General features: G+C 44.7%; 1 protein-coding gene across 2 annotated transcripts in view; it reads left to right on the top strand.

The window, feature by feature from the left end:
* Positions 1-21,671, top strand: part of LOC309383079 (laminin subunit beta-1-like) — a 112,751-nt gene that overhangs the window by 3,708 nt on the left and 87,372 nt on the right. The window contains exons 2-3 of one of the 2 annotated variants that reach the window (XM_081935239.1): positions 9,285-9,397; positions 10,716-10,776. In XM_081935239.1, coding sequence (XP_081791365.1) covers positions 10,722-10,776 — 55 coding nt within the window. In that variant the 5' untranslated portion in view covers positions 9,285-9,397; positions 10,716-10,721. The remainder of the gene's footprint in view (positions 1-9,284; positions 9,398-10,715; positions 10,777-21,671) is intronic. The other variant, XM_081935238.1, reaches the window with a different exon arrangement.

Raw genomic sequence — 21,671 nt, 5'->3', positions numbered from 1 at the left:
TTGCAGTTGTTAAAAGAATCATGCAGTCATTAAGTGAATCTGGTTTCCCCCATTGATTTTGATTTCCGGAAGCCAGATGGGAAGATCACAAAGGGTGATTTCATGACTCTGGGGCACTGCAACTGTTGTAAATACTAGTCTAGTGAAGGGAAGAGTTCCAATATTTGAGGGGAGACATAGCAGAGTTTCAATATTTGAGGGGCTGCCACAGAGAGGAGGGGAGAGAATCTATTTTCCAAAGCACCCGAAAGACCAGACAAGGAACAATGAACAGAAACTGAACAACTAGAGATTCAAACTAGAAAGAAGGAGGAATTTTCTGACAGTGAGAACAATCAACCAATGGAACAGCTTTGTCTTTGGACGTTGTGGGAGCTTCAACACTGGAAGCTTTCAAGAAGAGACTGGACTGCCATCTGTCAGAAATGGTATAGGATCCCCTGCTTGGGCTGGGGGGGGGGGGTTGGACTAGATGACCTACAAGGTCCCTTCCAACTCTCTTAATCTGTAATCTGGTTGCCAAGCATTTACCTTTTAATCTTATGACCATGGGAATGCTAGGTTGGTTGTAAGTATAAAGATTAGCTGTAAGTCACTTTTTCAGTCCCGTTCTAACTCTGAATGGTCACAAAACAAATGGCTGTAAATTGAGAATTACTTGTACAGGTAGTCCTCGATTTACAACAGTTCGTTTAGCGACGGTTCAAAGTTACAACGGCACGGAAAAATGAGACACATGGCCATTTTTCACAGAAACTACCTTTGCAGTATCCCCCTGGTCATGTGATCAAAATTCAGATACTTGGCAACTGTCTCATATTTATGACCATTGCTGTGATCCCCTTTTGGGACCTTCTGAAAAAGCAATATCTAATGGGGAAGCCAGATTCACTTAACAACCGGGTTACTAACTTTTCAACTACAGTGATTCAGTTAACAATTGTGGCAAGAATGGTCGTAAAATGGAGCAAAACCTATTTAACGGCTAAGGAAATCACAAATTCTGTGGGCTAGAGAATCCTGATAGATCGGGGGTCTTCAAATGTGGAAACGTTATGACTTGTGGATTTCAACACCCAAAATTCCTCAGCCAGCCATGCTGGCTAGGGAATTCTGGGCGTTAAAGTCCACCTGTCTGCCAAGTTTGGAGACCCCTGGAATAGATCAAGAAGAGAAGAAAAAAAATAGTTGGTCATTTCCTACATGAATTTTGTTTACAGGATCTCATTGAACAAATATCTCACTTAGCAACAAAAATGTTGGGCTTGATTGTGGTTGTACGTTGAGGGCTAACTGTAAATTATTTATTTTTTTCTTCTGATGTGCTCTATAGTTACATCTGATACTTTAGCTCCTAGGCATGTCCCAATAATCCCATTTTGCTGAATAAGACCTAGGCCAAGGATGTGAATGCTTAGGCTGGAGAAAAGTGAGTGGTCCAGTAAACTTCAGGAGGTCTCCTCTTTGACCTTGAAGGGATGCTTTTAAAACAGGGCAAGAATTCTTATAGAAATGGCTAGTTTATACTATTATGTAAAAGTAAAAAGTTGAGGTTTGATGTTACTATTTTATTCTACTGCACCAAAGGGAGTCAGAAGTCAATGCCTTTTCTTTCTTTTTCCCTTCTTCCCTACACCTTTCCCTTCCCTTTTCCCTCTCCTATTTTTTCTATTATTTGCTTTTGTATTTTGTATTATAAACTAATAAAAAAACCTAAAACAGGGCAAGAAGATGGCTTTGATAATAGGAGACTACAGAGATCAGTGATGCATTGCGCAAATGTAGGCACGCTTTCTTAACCACACATAGCATTTGCTCAATTTTGGGTTGACTCTGGACTCCTGTGCTTCCATCATCTCTCTTGGGCAGGTGAGCTGATTTGCTTCCAGGTTAGCTGAGTGCAAAAAGGAACCACTCCAAATGCAGGAACTGGGTATGTCTAGTTAAATGAAAAGAAGGACTAGGGGAGACATGATAGCAGTCTTCCAATATCTCAGTGGTTGCCACAAAGAAGAGGGAGTCAAACTATTCTCCAAGGCACCTGAGGGCAGAACAAGAAGCAATGGGTGGAAACTAATCAAGGAGAGAAGCAACTTAGAACTGAGGAGAAACTTCCTGACAGTTACAACAATTAATCAGTGGAACAGCTTGCCTCCAGAAGTTGTGAATGCCCCAACACTGGAAGTCTTTAAGAAGATGTTGGATAGCCATTTGTCTGGAACGGTATAGGGTTTCCTGCCTAGGCAGGGGGTTGGACTAGAAGACCTCCAAGGTCCCTTCCAGCTCTGCTATTGTATTGTATTGTAAATATTGTTTCCTAATAGAAGCAAGTTTCAAGGTCAGTTGGCTGTGGTGAGGAAAAGCAAGATGAAGCACAATGGATAATGAAAATGTTAATGTTATGGAATGGACTATAATCAGAGTAAAAGTGCAAATGAAACTCTGATAACCCAAGATTTTAGGCCAGGCACAATTGAAGTTAGAAACATTGTCTCCTGATGCAAGATAAATTCCAGATGCTAAGTGAACTTATGAAAGGGAGACCGGAAACTGAGTCTGACAGACCTCACATGTGGTCATCACACTACAAAAAAGATATTGAGACTCTAAAAAAAGTGCAGAGAAGAGCAACCAAGATGATTAATGGACTGGAGGCTAAAACATGAAGAACAGTTGCAGGAACTGGGCATGACTAGTCTTGTGAAAAGAAGGACCAGGGGAGACATGATAGCAGTCTTCCAATATCTGAGGGGCTGCCACAGAGAGGAGGGGGTCAAGCTATTTTCCAAAGCACCTCAAGGCCAGACAAGGAATAATGGATGAAAACTGAACAAGGAGAGATTCAACCTGGAAATAAGGAGATATTTTCTGACAATGAGAACAATCAACCAATGGAACAGCTTTGCCTTCAGAAGTCGTGGAACCTTCATCATTGAAAGCTTTCAAGAAGAGACTGGACAGTCATTTGTAAGAAATGGTGTAGGGTCTCTAGATGACCTACAAGGTCTCTTCCAACTCTGTAATTCTATGCATTTTGCTGCTTAATAAATTGTGGGGGGAAAGTATTGAAAGAACAAAATAAATTCCTGAACTAAAATCTCCAAACCACCAAAGCCCCTGAACTCAAATAAGCTTCCTTAATAGCATACTTAGGCATTTGCAGATGCTGGCTCACGAGTTACCTTAAATCAGCACTTGTATTTTTTAAATGGGAATTAGGTAACTAGCCACAAAAATGCTTCCTGCCAACCTCTGTTTTATTAACTGTTTCTTCTCACTATAAGAAGAAAATCTAACCCATGGTATCAAAAATAAGATGATTGACACGATGTCATCACTAGTAAGCATTTATTATGCAACTATATAAAGGTTATTTGTAGCCTCCTTAGGTGGGCAGAACTGTGTATTCTGTCCACAGCAGTGGTCAGAAAAACTTAGCTTAAGAAGATAGTGTGGTCTCCACTCATAAACTGTATCACAACTGCAAGCAGGCCTTCTCCAAATAAGCAGGATGATGTTCTTGGTTGATTGGTTGATTGATTGATTGCTTATGTGCTATCAAGTCATTTTTGACTCCTAGCAACCACATACAGGTAATTCTTCAGTGGTGGGTAGTGGTTTGGCGGCCTAGGTCGCTGGAACCAAGGCCTGCCACGCCCCCAAACTGATTCTCTGGGCAGCACCATAGGTGCCACTATTTTGTGCGCATGCGCACCCTTGTAACCCTTGACTTACAAGCTTTTGTTTAGTGACCGTTTGAAGTTATAACAGCACTGAAAACAGTGACTTATAAGTGTTTTTCACACTTCTGAACATTGCAACATCCTCATGGTCTCGTGATCAAAATTCAGATGCTTGGCAACTGGCTCATGTTTATGACGGTTGCAGTGTCCCAGGGTCATGTGATCACCTTTGGGGACCTTCTGACAAGGAAAGTCAAATGGGAAGCCAGATTCTGTTACCAACAGACATTTTGGGCTCAATTGTGGACATAAGTCGAGAACTACCTGATAGATTTTTCTTCATAGCAATATATTCCTAGCCCACTCTTTCAAATTTCTCAGTGGCACACCTATTGTCACTGTGACAAATGGCACACCTATTGTCACTGCATGGCTTCTTCCCTTTCCTTCCATCTTTCCCAGCACTAGAGCCTTCTCCAAAGAGTCCACTGGTCTTCACACAGTGTGTCCAAAACAATGTACAGGTCATTTGAGTCTGGTCAGCTGTACCTTGAGTGAAAATTCTGGGTTGATTTGTTTGGTGATCCCTTTTCTTGGCTATGCACAGTGTTTCCTACGTCAGGGGCAGTGGTGGGATTCAATTTTTTTTACTACCGGTTCTGTGGGCGTGGCAGGGGAAGGATACTGCAAAATCCCCATTCCCTCCCCACTCCAGGGGAAGGTTACTACAAAATCCCCATTCCCTCCCGATCAGCTGGGACTCGGGAGGCAGAGAATTGATGGGGGCAGGGCTAGCCAGAGGTGATATTTACCGGTTCTCCGAAATACTCAAAATTTCTGCTACTGGTTGTCCAGAACTGGTCAGAACCTGCTGAATACCACCTCTGGTCAGGGGTGTCAAACTCAAGGCACAGGGGCTGGATCCAGCCGGTGGGGTACTTAGATCTGGCCCACAGGTTCTCCCTGGAAACAGCAAAGGACCAGCCAATGGTACTTCTGCCAGTGAAAATGGGCTCTCGAGCTCCGTTTTTGGTGGCCACAGACTCCTGCAACCCTCTGCCAGTGAAAACCTGAGAGGGCAGAGGGTTTCAGGAGGCTGTGGCAGCCAAAAACGGAGCTCGAGAGCCCGTTTTCACTGGCAGAGCACTTGGGCCGCCACAGGCACCCCCGACATGAGTGACTTCGAGCTGGCCACATCCACCCTGGCCACACACACCCCTGAGAGGTAAAAAACACAACCCTAATGCGGTTGTGAAAATCGAGTTTGACACCCCTACTCTATGTGAATGTTTTCTTGAAATCGCTTGGGAATGCATTCTCCCCCCCCCCCCCACCTCTTTCTCAAGAGTGAATTATTGATTACCCTCTTTTAGATTTTCCTAGCAAAGCAATGTTAGTCTGGGGCCTGCTAGAATGCCACCTGGGATTTAACGGGAGTCAAACTTCAAAATATATAAAAGGCACCAGGATACTTAGTATTTCCCCAGTTAATGCAGTGTCTTATGTTGGATATATTTGGCCCCTTAGTGTTCTGAGCTGTTAGTAATTTATATTTTTAAGCTCTCCCCTTTTGAGGCAGAAATGATTGCATGTCCCTCCAGTTTTCATTTTTCCCCCTAACGTGCAATAGTTTCGCTTCTGTGGGAGTAAGCTAATCCTTTGGTTTATTTCTGAATCTTCTGTTTCCCAACAAGTCAGAAAGTCTGGGATGCCAACATACAAAATTTCAGAGCTTGTCGGGAAGCGCACTAATAATACTAATACACCCAGAAATGAGTCAGAGGAGAGACTGATAAAACTAAGGGGCTTTGAAGGGAAAACAAGCCTGTTATGCACATCCTGGTACTCAAATGACATCCATAGAAAAAAAAATCCAAGGTATTGAATATTCTTTATCTTTTTGGGGGGGCTATTTTTCCTTTGCCACCAAGTTGAATGGAAAAAAATTCAGCATCGCATCTCGTTGCTGAAGGTTTTTTTTTAAAATCCACCAATTGAATGTTTAGTTAAAAGTAGTCCTTGACTTCCAACAGTTCGTTTAGTGATCATTCAAAAATTACAACAGCACTGGGAAAAAAATGACTTATATGACCCTTTTTCGCACTTACAACCATTGCAGTATGATCAAAATGTGATCCTTGACAACTGGCATATCGTTATGATGGTAGCAGTGTCCCGGGATCATTTGATGATCTTTTGGGACCTCCTGACAAGCAAAGTCAATGGGGGAAGTCAGATTCACTTACCGTATTTTTCAGAGTGTAAGACGCACCTTTTTCCCCTCAAAAAGAGGGTGAAAATCTGGGTGCGTCTTATACACTGAATCCAGCATTTTTGGCATCCTGAAACCTCTTTCCCCTTTGCAAAAATGGTGTACATAGTCTTTAGGAGGCTTCCAGAGTGCTCATGGGGGCTGGGGAAGGCAAAAATGAGCAAAAAATGGGCCACATTTTTGCTCATTTTTGCCCCACCCCACCCCCCAGGAACACTCTATAAGCCTCCTATAGGCTATACATGCCATTGTTTGACAAAAAATGTGCCCATTTTTGTGAAAAACGGGCTGTTTTTTGCTCATTTTCCCCCACCCCCCAGGAGCACTCTATAAGCCTCCTATAGGCTATACATGCCATTTTTTGTCAAAAGAATGGGCCCATTTTTGTGAAAAACTGGCTGTTTTTTGCTCATTTTTGCCCCCCAACCTCCAGGAGCACTCTACAAGCCTCCTAAAGCCTATGCATGCCCTTTTTTTTGACAAAAAAGGGCCCACTTTCGCGAAAAACGGGCTGTTTTGGGGAGGTCTGCAGAGTGCAAAAACTTTTTTAAAAATTTGGCTCTTTAAAATCTTGGTGCGTCTTATACTCCGGTGTGTCTTATATTCAGAAAAATACGGTAACAACCGTGTTACTAACTTAACAACTGCAGTGATTCACTTAACAGAGGTGGCAAGAAAAGTTGTAAAATGGGACAAAACTAGCTCAACAAATTTCCCACTTAGCAACCTAAATTTTGGGTTCAATTGTGGTCGTAAAGTCGAGGACTACCTGTATGTGCTTACTGAAGCTCAACAGCCCGGCAAGAAGGGAACACCAGAAAGTTTCTAACCTTAGGTGTAATTTTCCGAGCTATTAGGGGGGCATGTTCCATTCTGCCTGCTATCCCAGCGATTTCATTTTGCTGCCAAAACCTCAGAAGGGTTCTGTCAGTGGGGGCTCAGGGGTCGCTTTCTGACCTGCCTATATATTTACCAATTTGCAAAGTTCTTCGATTGCCCGTCCTTTCTGCAGAGCAAAAAATGGAGAGGATCCCAGCTGATTCTAAGAACAGTTTTCTGCCTGGCTTAAGCCCTTGATGGAGCCTCTGGGGAAAAACACTCGCTTTTTTCCCACCCTGCCTCTTGTGTGTAAAAAAAAAAAAGCATCCTACCAAAACCGAAGAAGAGCGACTGGGGAGTGAACAAAGCTGAGAAGGGGAGGAAGGATAAGCTATTCTTGGTACCTTTATGAGGACGCCTGGTGCAAGACAGAACAAGTACATTCCTGCCTAACTCCGCCAGGCTCCCAGGGAACCGGTTGAGGCTGGGCAGGGTGGAAGCACAAATGATGCCTTTGTCCTCACGGGTCCCAAAAAGCAGGCGGTGCTTTGCTTTTCGGGGCCTCTGAGAGGGGGATCCCTTGGCCTTCAGACCCGTGGCCTCTTGCCCAAAAGACAAGACTGAGGCGTTGACCTTGTTCGGCGTGTAATTACCCATCGGTGAGCCGCTCTCTTAAACAGCTTGGTGCTTGGACTCCCTACATACAGGTGATAGAATAGAACAGCAGAGTTGGAAGGGACCTTGGAGGTCTTCTAGTCCAACCCCCTGCCTAGGCAGGAAACCCTATACCGTTTCAGACAAATGGCTATCCAACATCTTCTTAAAGGCTTCCAGTGTTGGGGCATTCGCAGCTTCTGGAGGCAAGCTGTTCCACTGATTCATTGTTCTAACTGTCAGGAAATTTCTCCTCAGTTCTAAGTTGCTTCTCTCCTTGATTAGTTTCCACCCATTGCTCCTTGTCCTGCCCTCAGGTGCTTTGTCTTACAACCACAACTGAGCCCAATTTTTGTGTTGCTAAGCGAGACGGTTGTTAAATGAATTTTGCCCCCATTTTACAACGTTTCTTGTAGCGGTGGTTCAGGTGAATCAGATAGTAACACGGTGCTTATGTGAATCTGGCTTCCCCCTTGTTTTCGCTTGTCCGAAAGTCGCAAAAGGCAACAGTAACAGAATTGGAAGGGACGTTGGGGGTCATCTAGTCCAACCCCCTGCTCACGCAGGAGACCTGTACTAGGGATTCAAACTGCCGAACTGGCAACCTTTCTGAACGAGAAGGGGGGCCCGGGGGTCATGTGACCACCTGATCACGTGACACACACACACCCCTGGGACACGGCAACGGTCATCAATACAAGTCAGTTGCCAAGCATCTAAATTTTGATCACTGGACCATTGGGATACTGCAACAGTTATAAGCATGAAAAACGGCCATAAGTCACTTCCCCCCCCATTGCCGTTGTAACTGCAAACAGTCACTAAACGAACTGTTGTAAGTTGAGGGCTTCCTATATTTCAGGGGTGTCCAAACTTGGCAACTTTAAGCCTTGTGGGGACAGCCAGCTGGGGAATTCTGGGAGTTGAAGTCCACAAGTCTTAAAGTTGCCAAGTTTGGACACCCCTGCTATATTTCAAAGCCTGAAGAGATTTCTGGCCATTTGGCAGGACAGTGAGCCTGAATCCTTCCTTCAGGATGTCATGGATCACCAACGGGTCAGGTTTTAGGCTGCCCCCCCTGAGGATTTCTCCTTGGCTTCCTGGCCTCTGTCTCCGGAGTTTGGTGAGGCCTGTTGAAGAATGAAGCCAGGGGCCTGTTTTGCTCCTGTCTCCTCTATATGGGAGATTCCTCCGTCTTTCGCTCCTTTCAGACAGCCAACGCCGGGCCTGTGCCTGGAGCGGGGCAGGCAGACTTTGTGTGCGGTGGAGCAGAAAGAATAGGCTGTGACATTCCCGTAGCTTAGAGACCGTTAGTCCCTTTCAGAGTCCCAGCTCCCTTTGAATGTAGCTCAGCCTCTGCTTTGCCCTCATGGAGAGCGGCGGGTGGGGAGAGCCGGATTATTTTTACCCATCGGCAGTTGAGTTTGCACAGCAGAGTTCTCACGCTGCCCCGGACAACGGGGAATTAGGACGTTTCGGACGGACAAGTGGAAAGTTCCTTATTGACGAAGGAAAGGGAAGAATCACTTCGGCTCTTCCCTAAATCCTGGTGGCCGGAGGAGCAGAGGAAACAACAGGTGAGAGGGCCACATTGGACTTTTGTGAAGTGACTATGAGAACAAGGCAGCCAGGATGGCAGAAGGACCACACTTCTTTCGCTGGGACCTTGGGGTAGGCTCCTTCCATCCCATAGGGATTTTCCTCCTGCTCAATTGATACCCAGGCTAGGGAAAAAAAAACACACATTTTAATGCTAAAGTGCATAGCAGTTGTTTGGGATGCTTATTTTGCAAAGTATGTGTATCTGATGGGAATGGCATATTATCTAGAGCAGGATTTTTCTAATATTGTTACAGGGAGGTTTATAATGGTGTTTGTGTGAAGAATACAGGCTGAGATCTGTGGCTCACACAGAAAGAAGGATGACTGATGTCTTTCTTTCTTTTTTAACCCATGCACCAACTCTCCGGTAAGTTTTCACATTGTGTTTCCTTCTCAAAGCCCTCCCTCCCTCCCTTTTTCTGTCTCTTTCTTCCTCTCTTTCTCTTTCCTTCCTTTTTCCCTTCCTTTCTCTTTCCTTCCTTCCTTCCTTCTTTTCCTTTTTCTTACTTCCATCCATCTGGGCTCTTCTCTTTCTACCTGCCAACCCCTCTCAGAGTTTTCCCTTGGCACATAAAATTTATGTTCATTTTTCTCCCTGGAAACACAGGCAGGCCAGTATACTAATTAACAGGCACGTTTCTCTAAAGAGAACAAGTGATCAGCAACCGAAATAAAGTCGCTTCAATTTCAGCTTCAGTTAAGTCTAAATAGATGCAAATTTTAATTTTTCTGAATGAGAAAAAAAAAAAACCCTCACATATTGTTTGCTACTCTACTCATGGTTGCCCTGAAAATCCTACTTGAGCTTTTCCCATCATGTGCTGCCTGGATGAGCTACTAGCTACCTCCCCTCACCAAATAATACGGAGTATAGGCAACAGGATTAAACACTCCCGCCCACACCTTGAAATGTGAAGGATGAAGGAAGGAGAATTTTAGGAAACTCCTAGGGGGGTGGAAATCCCCCCCCCCCTTTTTTTAGAATTGGCTAAGCACTGGCTGAGGATACTGCAAACTATAGACCAAACCTGGATTTTGCTTTGCAAAACTGAATTCTAATATTTGTATAATACATTTTATTTCCTCCTATTTTTCCAAATGGCAAAAACTAAGAAGATATTAAAAAAAACTAATAACAAGAGAAGTTTCCACCTTTCTTTCCATTTGGATGTTATGAAAAAAAGCTTATTTTGCTATCCTAGGTGCATGTAACTTGGGCATAAGCGCCACTGAACAGATTGGATGTCTTGAGTAAACACGCTTAGAATTGCTGTTTTCATTTAATCAACATGTCATATAGTCAACTCTTATATGCCTTCATAAAGTATACATGATGTGCCATATTTCATGCAGTTAAAGTTGTAAATAAACTTTTATTTAACAGCAAAATAAATACATGTGTATCGGTCTTCTCTATATTTTTTGCCTGGCGAAGGAAGATTTGACCCAAATATTCTAAATGTATTTATTTGTCTATTTATTAATTAAATTTATATGCTGCCCATCTCACTGTCAAGTGATTCTGTATGGCTTAAAAGTTCCTTAGTTTAATTAATTAGTTATTAATTAATAAGCTGAATTCCAATTCTTCCACCATTATATAAGCCCCTGTTCCTACACATTTCTTAGATATGGCAGACAGGAAAAGTCAGGATTTTAATTTCTGCTTTTTTTTAAATCTGCAGGTTGAAATGTTGAAATTCTCTGCCGTGCCAAGAGTACTGCTGTACTATTTGACTCTCTGGGGTAAGTGTTGACACAGGATCCATACTTGTTGGTCTGGGCTAAATCCTATAGGCATATATTTTGTGAATGAGTAGTCTTGACATCGGCTTGCTGGTTATGCCATAGGTCAGGAATCTCCACATTTGGCAGCTTTAGGATTTGTGGACTTCAACACCTAGAATTCTGGGAATTGAAGTTTACAAGTCTTAAAGTTGTCAAGTTGGAAACCGCTGCTGTAAGTGGATGCAATTAGTTGACCACACATTAAGCTTTTGACTGGGTAAGCTTGTAAATTTCTCCTAGCTTTGCGACAGACATATTCCTTACCAAAAAGGTGCCATTTGGGGCAGGGATTGTTCAGTTTTTCTGGGGCGGCGGCAGAGACAGGTTGGGAAGATTGAAGCTGCCATCTTCTTTTTTATAGGATTACTGAATTACTGGTCTGTTTAGACTCTGCCAATTTTCCTTTTGCCTGAATTTCACTCGTTGCTAATCTGCTTCTGGGTACAATTCCAATCCAAAGCGCTGGCTATCCCCTTTAAATCTCTACATGGCTTGGAACCAGGTTATCTGAAAGACTACTGGTTCCCTACTATATCCACCTGACCTGTCAGGATGGTGTTGGAAGAAATTGTCCATCTGAGTTCAGTTCCAAGTGGGGAAAAAGACACTGGATTCATGGAAGTTGCTTGGAAAGAAGGTTTTAATGGTGGACAGGAGTACATGGTTTGAGGTCCTGGGCAAAAAAGCACATGGGTGAATACTGTTGAATACCACCTCTAGTGTGTACTGTATAATGAATTTGGTGCTATGCTTAAGGTGTCATGTTAAAAACCGGGAGATGGTGAATTTTAGACCTGCCTTAGACGCAAAGCTAGCTGGAGGATTTAGTCACTCTCTTCTCCTAGGAAGGAGGAGGCAAGGGCAAACTTCCAAAATCTGACTCAAAGGAATATATATATATATAAAACCCAACTCAGTTGTTTTAGTGCATATAAAAATATGTATGCATGTTTGTGCGGTTGTAAAAACAGACATGCACACGTATACCTAAGGCAAAGAGATAAAGGTAGCTTAAGAAGAGGATTTTACTTTGTTCATCCTACTCTAGAAATCTCAGTGGAACAAAATCCCAGAGCTGGAAGGGTTAAAAAAGAAAGACCTGTATGGAAAGATATACTTTTGATTATGCTTCCCAGGGATGGCAAGAGTGGCTTTCCAAGGTTTCTATGTCACCCATAGGACAAAGTGCTTTCTGTCTGATTGTAACTCATATATCTCTGTCAATTTCCAACACATTTTAGTCAGGCCATGCATGTAATGACACGCCTTGATCATCCTGTGCACCACTCATGCCCTGGAGGCCCATTACTACTCCAACTAGGTCACAACAAGCATTGGTAGGAGTAGAGTCAGGCTCTGCTGGCACGGTGCCACCTCTATCTACTGCTGCAAAAGGAAATGCTGACAGTAGATTCCGGTGGGTCAGTCTTTAAATTTAGCAATAGCAATAGACTTATATACCGCTTCATAGTGCTTTACAGCCCTCTCTGGGTGGTTTACAAATGTCAGCATACTGCTTTCCAGCAATCTAGATCTTCATTTTACCAACCTCAGAAGGATGGAAGGCTGAGTCAACCTTGAGCCGGTCAGGATCGAACTCTTGGCAGTGGGCAGAGTTAACCTGCAATACTGCATTCTAACCACTGCGCCACCAAGGCTCAGAGGAGATCTGCCTAAAAACTCGACACATCATCCTTATGATGTGTCCAGTATATTCTGGATATTTAACAGTAAACAGTAACAGAGTTGGGACGACCTTGGAGGTCATCTAGCCCAACCCCTGCTCACGCAGGAGACCTGTACTAGGGATTCGAACTGCCAAACTGCCAACCTTTCTGATCAACAACCTCAGCATCTTAGCCACTGAGCTACATTGTTGGAACCACTTTCTTTTTTTAAAAAAATTGTTGCGTAGGGTTTAAGGCAGGATCTTGAGAACTCGGCTGATAATTCTCAAATATATATCGATCGACAATGCTCCTTGATCATTTAATGATTCCCATGACTCATATTCCAATGCTTTTCGGAGAAACGTATGATGGGGCATTCTGTAAACAGCATCCGTCTTTCCCAGAGAGAAATATCACACATTGCTTTCAACAATGAATCTTAACCTTTGGGTGTATAAAGTAAAATAACAAGGGAGCAATTGAATATGTAAAACGTTTCCCCGCTGAATAATTGCAAGCCATCGAATATATCTAGAATGACAGTATTTTTTTTTATTGCCCTTCTGAAATTGACACTGACAGCAATTATTATTAGCGGGATTTTTATCCTCCAGAAGCTCAATGCATTTTATAGTGTCCCATCCTCCATCCACATTCTGGACAGAGAGAACCACTGGTTTGAAAAAGAGGTAAAAGAGGACATCTGTGTCAAAACTGAACAGCCCTCTCTCAACAGAGGGGGAGGAAAACGACACCACCTATCTCCTGTTTACAACATTTCAGCACTTCCAAGAAGGTTCCACACCCATTTGCACTCTGATTCAGGTGATCCTGCGGGCACAGATAATCCCCCAAGGGGCCTCGGACTCTCAGAGAGCCGATGGCCTACTTTCAAAGTGCAAAGAACCATATGACTGCAAGGAATCTAAATCCTTCCATTCCCCAGCATTCAGCCAGAACTGAGGGTGCTTCTTGGATGAGGAGTGAAACACCTTCAAGAAAAAGCAACGGAAATACAATTGCCTTTTGAAAAAGCACTTTTGGGTACATCCATGACCTGGATGGTTGAAGAACCTCCATAGACATCCACCCAACAGAAATTCAGTGAAATAGGTTGAACAGAGAAATAGTGACTCAAGTAAAGGGGAAGATTCCTCTCGCACATATATGCTAGTTGTTCCTGACTCTAGGGGGCGGTGCTCATCTCTTTTTCAAAGCCAAAGAGCCAGCACTGTCTGAAGACATCTCCATGGTCATGTGGCTGGCATGACTAAACACCCAAGGCGCATGGAACGCTCTTACCTTCCCACCAAAGGTGGTCCCTGTTTTTCTACTTGCATTTTTACCTGCTTTAGAACTGCTGAGTTGGCAGAAGCTGGGACAAGTAACAGGAGCTCACTCCGTTACGCGGCACTAGGGATTCGAACTGCTGAACTGCCGACCTTTCTGATCGACAAGCTCAGCGTCTTAGCGTCCCCTTAACTCAGTGCTTCTCAATTATTTTCTGTCATGCCCCCCCTAGGAAGAAGAAAACATTTCGCGCCCCCCCCCGCGCGACTGTAAATAGTATAATTTGTCTATAAAATTGTTATAAGTACACCTCTGCATAACATAGCACACCGGTCTTTCCTCCTCTCCCACCGTAGTCACATGCTTTCTTTCCTCTTTCCTTCTTACTTGTCTATCCTTCCTTCCACCCTCCCTTCCTCCTTCCCTTCCTTCCTGCCTCCCTTCCAGTTCCCTCCTTCCTCTTTCCCCCTGCCTGCCTGCCTTCTTTCCTCTTTCCCTATCCTCCTATCCTTCCTTTCTCCCTCCCTCCTTCCTGCCTCCCTTCCAGTTCCATTCTTCCCTCCTTCCTTCTGCCTCCTTCCTGCCTGCTTGCCTTCTTTCCTCTTTCCCTCTTACTTGTCTATCCTTCCTTCCACCCTCCCTTCCTCCTTCCCTTCCTTCCTGCCTCCCTTCCTGTTCCCTCCTTCCTCTTTCCCCCTGCCTGCCTGCCTTCTTTCCTCTTTCCCTATCCTCCTATCCTTCCTTTCTCCCTCCCTCCTTCCCTGCCTCCCTTCCAGTTCCATTCTTCCCTCCTTCCTTCTGCCTCCTTCCTGCCTGCTTGCCTTCTTTCCTCTTTCCCTCTTGCTTGTCTATCCTTACTCCCTCCTCCCCTTCTTCCCTCCCTCCCTGCCAGCAGCTCCTCCAGCATCCCAGCTGGAAGCAGCAGCACAACAGTCGCCGTTACCAGGGGCGAAGGGGTGGGGGGTGGCAAGATCGGGCGACCGCCGCCCCTTTGTCCCTTCCCCAACAGCGGCTGTTGCGCTTCCGCTTCCAGACGGAATGCTGGCGGTGGAGCTGCTGGGGGGGAGGCGAGCTACCTGCATAAAGACGCCGCCGAGGGCATGGCAGAATATATCCCGGCTTGAAGTGGCAGCGCTGGGGACTGCTCAGAGACTCATCAGAGCCGCGGGCTGGAGCTGTGCAAAAAGTCTGCTTGGGCTGGGGGGGGGGGGGAAGGGAGGGAAGCCTGGGACAGCCATGCTTCCCTCCCTCCCACCCCCGCCCGAGCAGGCTTCTTGCACAGATCCAGCCCGCGGTTCCAATGAAAATCCACAGTGCGAAGTGCTGCCACTTCCAGGCGGGATATATTATGCCTCGCCCACGCCGCCGCCGCCGTTGCACCCAGATGGAAAGGGAGCCTTCGCGCCCCCCTTTACGGAGCCTCGCGCCCCCCCAGGGGGGCGCGCCCCACTATTTGAGAACCGCTGCCTTAACTCAAGTAAAGGACCCTATAAGCTTCCATGACTAAGTGCAGATTTAATTGGGATCATTTCAGTCCTAGCAAAACCCCTTAACATTACATTACACTTTTCCTTTGATGAAGTTTCTCTCCCATCTATCTCAAGAAAAGTTTTCGCTGGATGCAAAAGAAACTTTGCCCCTCTTTGAGACCCATGGAAAGACATTCCTTAACAGGTGTGGCTTCCAAGCATTTTGACCTCCTACTTTCTTAGAAATTAACTCTCCTGAATGCCCAGGTGTGGCTCTTTGGAATGCATGAGGTTTGTCTCTGGCTGGGCAGACACATAGTGTGAGTTAATGATTGGCAAAGATTTGGAGGTGGGAGGTTAGCTATTAATAATTTTTTTTTAAAAAAGCAGAAGGCAAAAAACAGTTTGAGTTGTGAGGCCGAGTTGGAGATGGAGCTCTAAGCTCTAAATAGCTGGTGGAACGAGGCCCATGTGTACGGGCAATACTCCAACATCCCTGCGACCCACTTTCCTTGTACTAAATTCCCATGTGAAAATTCAAGCAGCGGTCACAACGCGGCTTGGAATGGATTCATTCCCACCATTGCGATAGGAAATAATAGCGGAAACCTCCTTAGTCTCTCCGCCTGGATCAGAAACGAGTGGCTGTCTGGCCTGCAGCCGGTTCCTTTTGGGATCTTTGGCCTGCCACACTAATATTCTACTCTACTATGCTGTTTCATTAGTGGGGAATTGGGAGGGGGAATAGTAAGGAGTAGAATGTGATGTTTCCAAAATAAAATTCCTTTCTAGAAAGCCAAGGTCATCCTTTGTCTTTGCACCTCTGCACCTGACTGGAACTGGATGGGTGGAACTGCCAGCAGGGCAGTGGATGATTGGGCCATGTGATGGACTTGTGGGTGTGGGGGCAAGTTCTTGGACTTTCAATTGGGTGGGGAAAACCCAGGAAGCTCAGATTCGGGTTTTCCCAGATGTGCCAACATGGCTGTCTTAATAAATTGGAACTTTGAGCAATACTTTGCCTTGGACTCTGATTTAATTTTGGATGATATTTAGTGGCATTATAAACAATGTGTTATCAAACCCTTCTTGTGCTTAATGTTATGGGACCGGCCCACTTGGGTTTCCTCCTCCCAATTGACAGGACCTGAGGCAGGGTTGGGCCTCCTCTGCAAAGGCAGAAGTCCTTTGTGCCTGCCAGTCTCACTCTTGAACACGCAACAGCCCCCTTTTCAGGTCGTCTTAGTAAGCTGCAGAGTCACAAAAGGGGAAGGATTTGTTTTCTTTCCTTGGTTCTGTTGGAAGAAATGCCCTTCTGGGTTCAGTTCCAAGTGGGGAGAAAGACACCGGAAACAATGGTGGCTGCTTAAAAAGATGGTTTTAATGGTGGACAGGATCACATGCAGTGGTGGGTTGAAGGCAGTACGTCCCAGTACGGGTGTACCGGTGCCTGCTGGGAGTACCGGGTACCGTTCTGTACGATGCTCCGGAGGGCCCACCCGCCCGTCTGAGCTCCTTACCTGTATTTGATATCTTCGGCACTTTTGCGCACATGCATGGAGCATACGGCCCCTGTGCGATGCTCCGTCGAGCAGCTGGAGCGTCACGGAGGTAAGGATGCATGCACGCATGTGCACGCATGCTGCATGTGTGCATGTGGGGGACACCAGGCCCCGTTGCACCGTACCGGTTGCACCGAGGTCCGGAACCCACCACTGATCACATGCCTTGAAGATCTTGGGTGAAGAAAAAAAGGGAAGAGATGCTGAGAGTCCCTGTGTTTTATGCCCTCTCTGGGCTTTTGAATTTGAGCTTGTATTCTGATTGGTTGGACTCCCATGGGGCCATGCAGGGGCAACTCTGTAGGCTGTCCTGAGTCTCAAGCTTGGTTGAGCCTTGCTGGGTGATGATGCAATGAAAGGGCTTTGGGATTCCTGTTATGGCTCTGCCTGAAGGAGGTAGAACATTGTTATGTAGAATAGACTGGCCCAGGCCTTAATGGCCCATTGACAAAGGTGGGGGGATGAGTTTCTGCCTCCCTTTTAGGGGAAATATTCTGCCCTTTTAATATTTCCTAAAATATCTCTTTTTCCTAGGAGAGGGATAGGTGCTAACTTCCTACAATTCTAAAGAGGTTCTTGAGTGAGTAAAGAAGAGACTACACCAAAGCTTGTTTTTATGTTTGGAGAACAACATTCATATTTTCATTGTTGCAATTAGATAGTTGAGCGGTGTGGTGGCCTAGTGGTGAAGATGCTTGCCTCCCACTTGGAAGGTTGAGGGTTCAATCCTATGTAGCAGCAGATATTTCTCTCCTAGGATGCAAAGAACAAATATCTGTTGCAAACTCCCCATGGCATCAGGAAGGGCATCCAGCCAGTAATTGCTCAGCTTTATCCAGTCACCCTGCTTTTACTCCGAATTAAGGGATTGCAGGATCGTAAAAAGGGAGTTTATTGTTGCAGATAGATGAAAATACAAGAGGCTCTTCTGCATTTCAGTTTGCATTGATCCTGACATACGAACATCTTGGAGATAAACTGAGAGCCACATTAAAACTTTTCCTTACTTCCTCATCTTTTACAAAGCATAACTTTGAGTCCTCCTCCTTGGATTCATCTCAAAGTGTAATGCCTAAACCTGGGTGTAGCACTTGATGTGGGATTTGATCAATTCAAAATAAAGCAGAATGATTGCTTCCTAGGTAAACCGATGAAGCCTAAAATTTCCCTTCTTCACAAGCCTTTTACTCATATTCCTTTTGCAATCAACTTCTCCAATTGTACTGTTTCTCAAGTGTTCTTACCAAGCTAAATAGCCCCCATTCTGTAACTGTGATTTCTATCATGTCAACGAGGAATTCGGCATTGGTCTCTGTTGCATTTCATTATATTTTCAGCAATTTTCTCTAACCTATCCAGATCCTTTCTGAATTTTATTCTGGCTTCCAGAGTGTTAGCTAGCCCATCCAATTTTGTATTATCTAAAATTTAATAACCATTCTATACCTGTCCTCATTCAATCCATTAATAAACATATTTTTTAAAAAAATATGGGAACCTTTGGGCCCTCCATCAATACTTCCCTGTTGATAAAGTGCTAATGAGCACTCCTCAAACATGATGTTCAAATAAGCTTTCCGCCTGCCTGATTTTCAGGCCATTCAGTTCATTCTTTAATTAGCTTGCTAATCAAGCTGACAGTGCTTTACAAAATCCTTTGCTGAAATCAAGATAACCTAACGCACACAGCTTTCCCATATTTTATAAATTGGAACTACCTGGTTAAAAAAGAATAGATCACTTTAGTGTGGCAAGATTTTCTGATTTGTGGTAATTACCACATTGTTCTCAGAGGGCTTAAAGATCCATTTAGGATTTGCTCTAGAATTTTCCAAGGTGGTCTGATCTACAATTCCATGGTTTCCCCCTTTTTCCCTGATTTTTTTCCCCCTGATTGTTGAAGTAGGGACAAATTGTCCCATTTACCAGTTCTTGTTGTTCAATCTCCTAGGACAGTGATGGCTAACCTTTTCCGAACCTAGTGCCCAGTGTGCATGTGTCGTCCCCCCCCCCCACAAGCTTGTGTGACCCCCCTGCCCCTCACATACATGTACAACGCCCCCACTTGCCCCCCCCCGGCCCGCCGTGCATGTGAAGCAGAGTCTTGAAGGCCAGCTGGCTGGTGGGAGATGCGTGCGCACGTGCCTCAGAGCTGAACTGGGGCAACGGCTCATGTGCCATCACAGAGGGCGCTGCATGCCACCTCTGGCACACATGCTGTAGGTTCGCCATCATGGTCCTAGGAGGCAATTCTTCTGATCCTGGGGATTTAAATTCATCCAAAATAAGTAAATATTTCCAGATGATGTTTGCATTCGTCTCAGGTTTTTATCCTACCTTTTTCCTCTAGTGTTCACAATTGCTTGATGGAAGAGAGATGCTCTTGTTGGAGAAAACGCAAGCAAATAGGAATAGCTTTGCTTTTTCTCTGTTAACTATTAAGATCTTATCGTCTTCATACATCCGTTGGTAAACTGAATCTTTTCACTTAATGTATTTTAAAGAATTCTTCATTAAACCCAGATTATTCTGAGTTGTAGCCTTTCTCAATACCATCTTTACCACTGCAGCCTATTAAAATGTATTCTTTCTTGGTGATGTATCTCTTTTTCAACATTCTGGTTTTTGTTTTGTCTTCAGAACTTCACTAAGTTTTTATCTAGACGTGTTGGTATCTCCCACACTGTTCCATTTTTAATTCATTCCATTTATTGGGTTAGACAGCATCACCACCAGATGGATTCGTAACTGGCTGACCAACCGCACTCAACGTGTAGTTCTCAATGGAACGGCATCTACATGGAGGGAGGTATGCAGTGGAGTACCCCAAGGCTCTGTTTTAGGCCCAGTACTCTTCAACATCTTCATCAATGATTTGGATGAGGGAATAAATGGGGAACTCATCAAATTTGCAGATGACACCAAGATGGCAGGAATAGCCAACACTCCAGAAGACAGGCTTAAGATACAGAAGGATCTTGACAAACTTGAACATTGGGCACTATCTAATAAAATGAAATTCAATGGTGAAAAGAGTAAGGTTCTACATTTAGGCAACAAAAATGGAATGCACAGGTACAGTATAGGTGATACCTTGCTCAGTAGTAGTAACTGTGAAAGGGATCTTGGAGTCCTAGTGGACAACCATTTAAATATGAACCAGCAGTGTGCAGCAGCTGCCAAAAAAGCCAACACAGTTCTAGGCTGCATCAACAGAGGGATAGAATCAAGATCACGTGAAGTGTTAATACCACTTTATAATGCCTTGGTAAGGCCACACTTGGAATACTGCATTCAGTTCTGGTCGCCACGATGCAAAAAAGATGTGGAGACTCTAGAAAGAGTGCAGAGAAGAGCAACAAAGATGATTAGGGGACTGGAGACTAAAACATATGAAGAACGGTTGCAGGAACTGGGTATGTTTAGCTTAAGAGAAAGAAGGACTAGGGGAGACATGGTAGCAGTCTTCCAATATCTCAGGGGTTGCCACAAAGAAGAGGGAGTCAAACTATTCTCCAGGGCACCTGAGGGTAGAACAAGAAGCAATGGGTGGAAACTAATCAAGGAGAGAAGCAACTTAGAACTGAGGAGAAATTTCCTGACAGTGAGAACAATTAATCAGTGGAACAGCTTGCCTCCAGAAGTTGTGAATGCCCCAACACTGGAAGTCTTTAAGAAGATGTTGGATAGCTATTTGTCTGAAACGGTATAGGGTTTCCTGCCTAGGCAGGGGGTTGGACTAGAAGACCTCCAAGGTCCCTTCCAACTCTACTATTGTATTGTATTGTATTGTATTTGAAGTCCAATCACTTTGGGAGTTTGAATCAACGAGCTCCATCAGATTCTCCTGGCCTGGAATCTTAGCTCCACGTTGATTAAAAGTCACTATTTCTGAAGTCCAATTGCTATATTTCAATCAAACAAGGCATGTTTGCTTCCATTTTTTTAGAGTTCAGTTTCATCTTATTTCTCTGGGACTGAGTCTTAGAGTATAGACAGTGAAAGCCGTGAACTTTATACACCAGTGTTCTTTTTAACTTAATTTGTTGAGAGATTGAATAGACACCATTTGAAGAGTAATTCTAATTCCTTCTGTCTTTAACCTGCTGTAGCTCCCCATATGAATATGGTTCCCTCAGTCCTTTGATGCGCAGCCCAACTTACGCCAGTAGTTCACCAGTCAGAAATTCAAACAGTGGTCAAAGAACTGGATCAGGATGCTCTGTGCACAGTCACTCATGCCCTCGTCCTTTCTCGCCTGGACTACTGCAATGCTCTCTACATGGGGCTGTCCTTGAAGAGCACCCGAAGGCTTCAGCTGGTCCAGAATGCGGCCGCACGGGTTGTCATGGGGGTACCTAGGTGCTCCCATGTTACACCCCTTTTAGGCGGCCTGCACTGGTTGCTGGTTGTTTTCCGGGTGCGATTCAAGGTATTAATTATGACCTTTAAAGCACTCCATGGCTTAGGCCCAGGGTACCTACGAGACCACCTACTGCCACCGGTATCCTCCCACCGTCCAATACGATCCCACAGAGTTGGCCTCCTCAGGGTGCCGTCAGCCAGACAGTGTCGGCTGGTGACCCCCAGGGGGAGAGCCTTCTCTGTGGGAGCGCCTTCCCTCTGGAATGAGCTGCCCCCGGAGCTTCGCATAATCCCCGACCTCTGGTCCTTCCAATGCGCCCTAAAAAGTTGGCTTTTCCAGCAAGCAAGCCTGGCTTGTTAATTTTAACTTATTTTAAATGTATTGTCTTTTAAATTCGGTTTGTTTTTTGGATATGTATTTAATTTTTTTTAACTTTTGGGATGTGTGTTTTTTTAATGTTGTACGCCACCCTGAGTCCTTTTGGAGAAGGGTGGCA

The sequence above is a fragment of the Natrix helvetica genome (assembly GCF_964273705.1).
Source record: "Natrix helvetica genome assembly, chromosome: 1".
Lineage (NCBI taxonomy): Eukaryota > Metazoa > Chordata > Lepidosauria > Squamata > Natricidae > Natrix > Natrix helvetica.
Note: the sequence above shows the minus strand (reverse complement) of the source record. Positions and strands in the feature narration are given on the sequence as shown.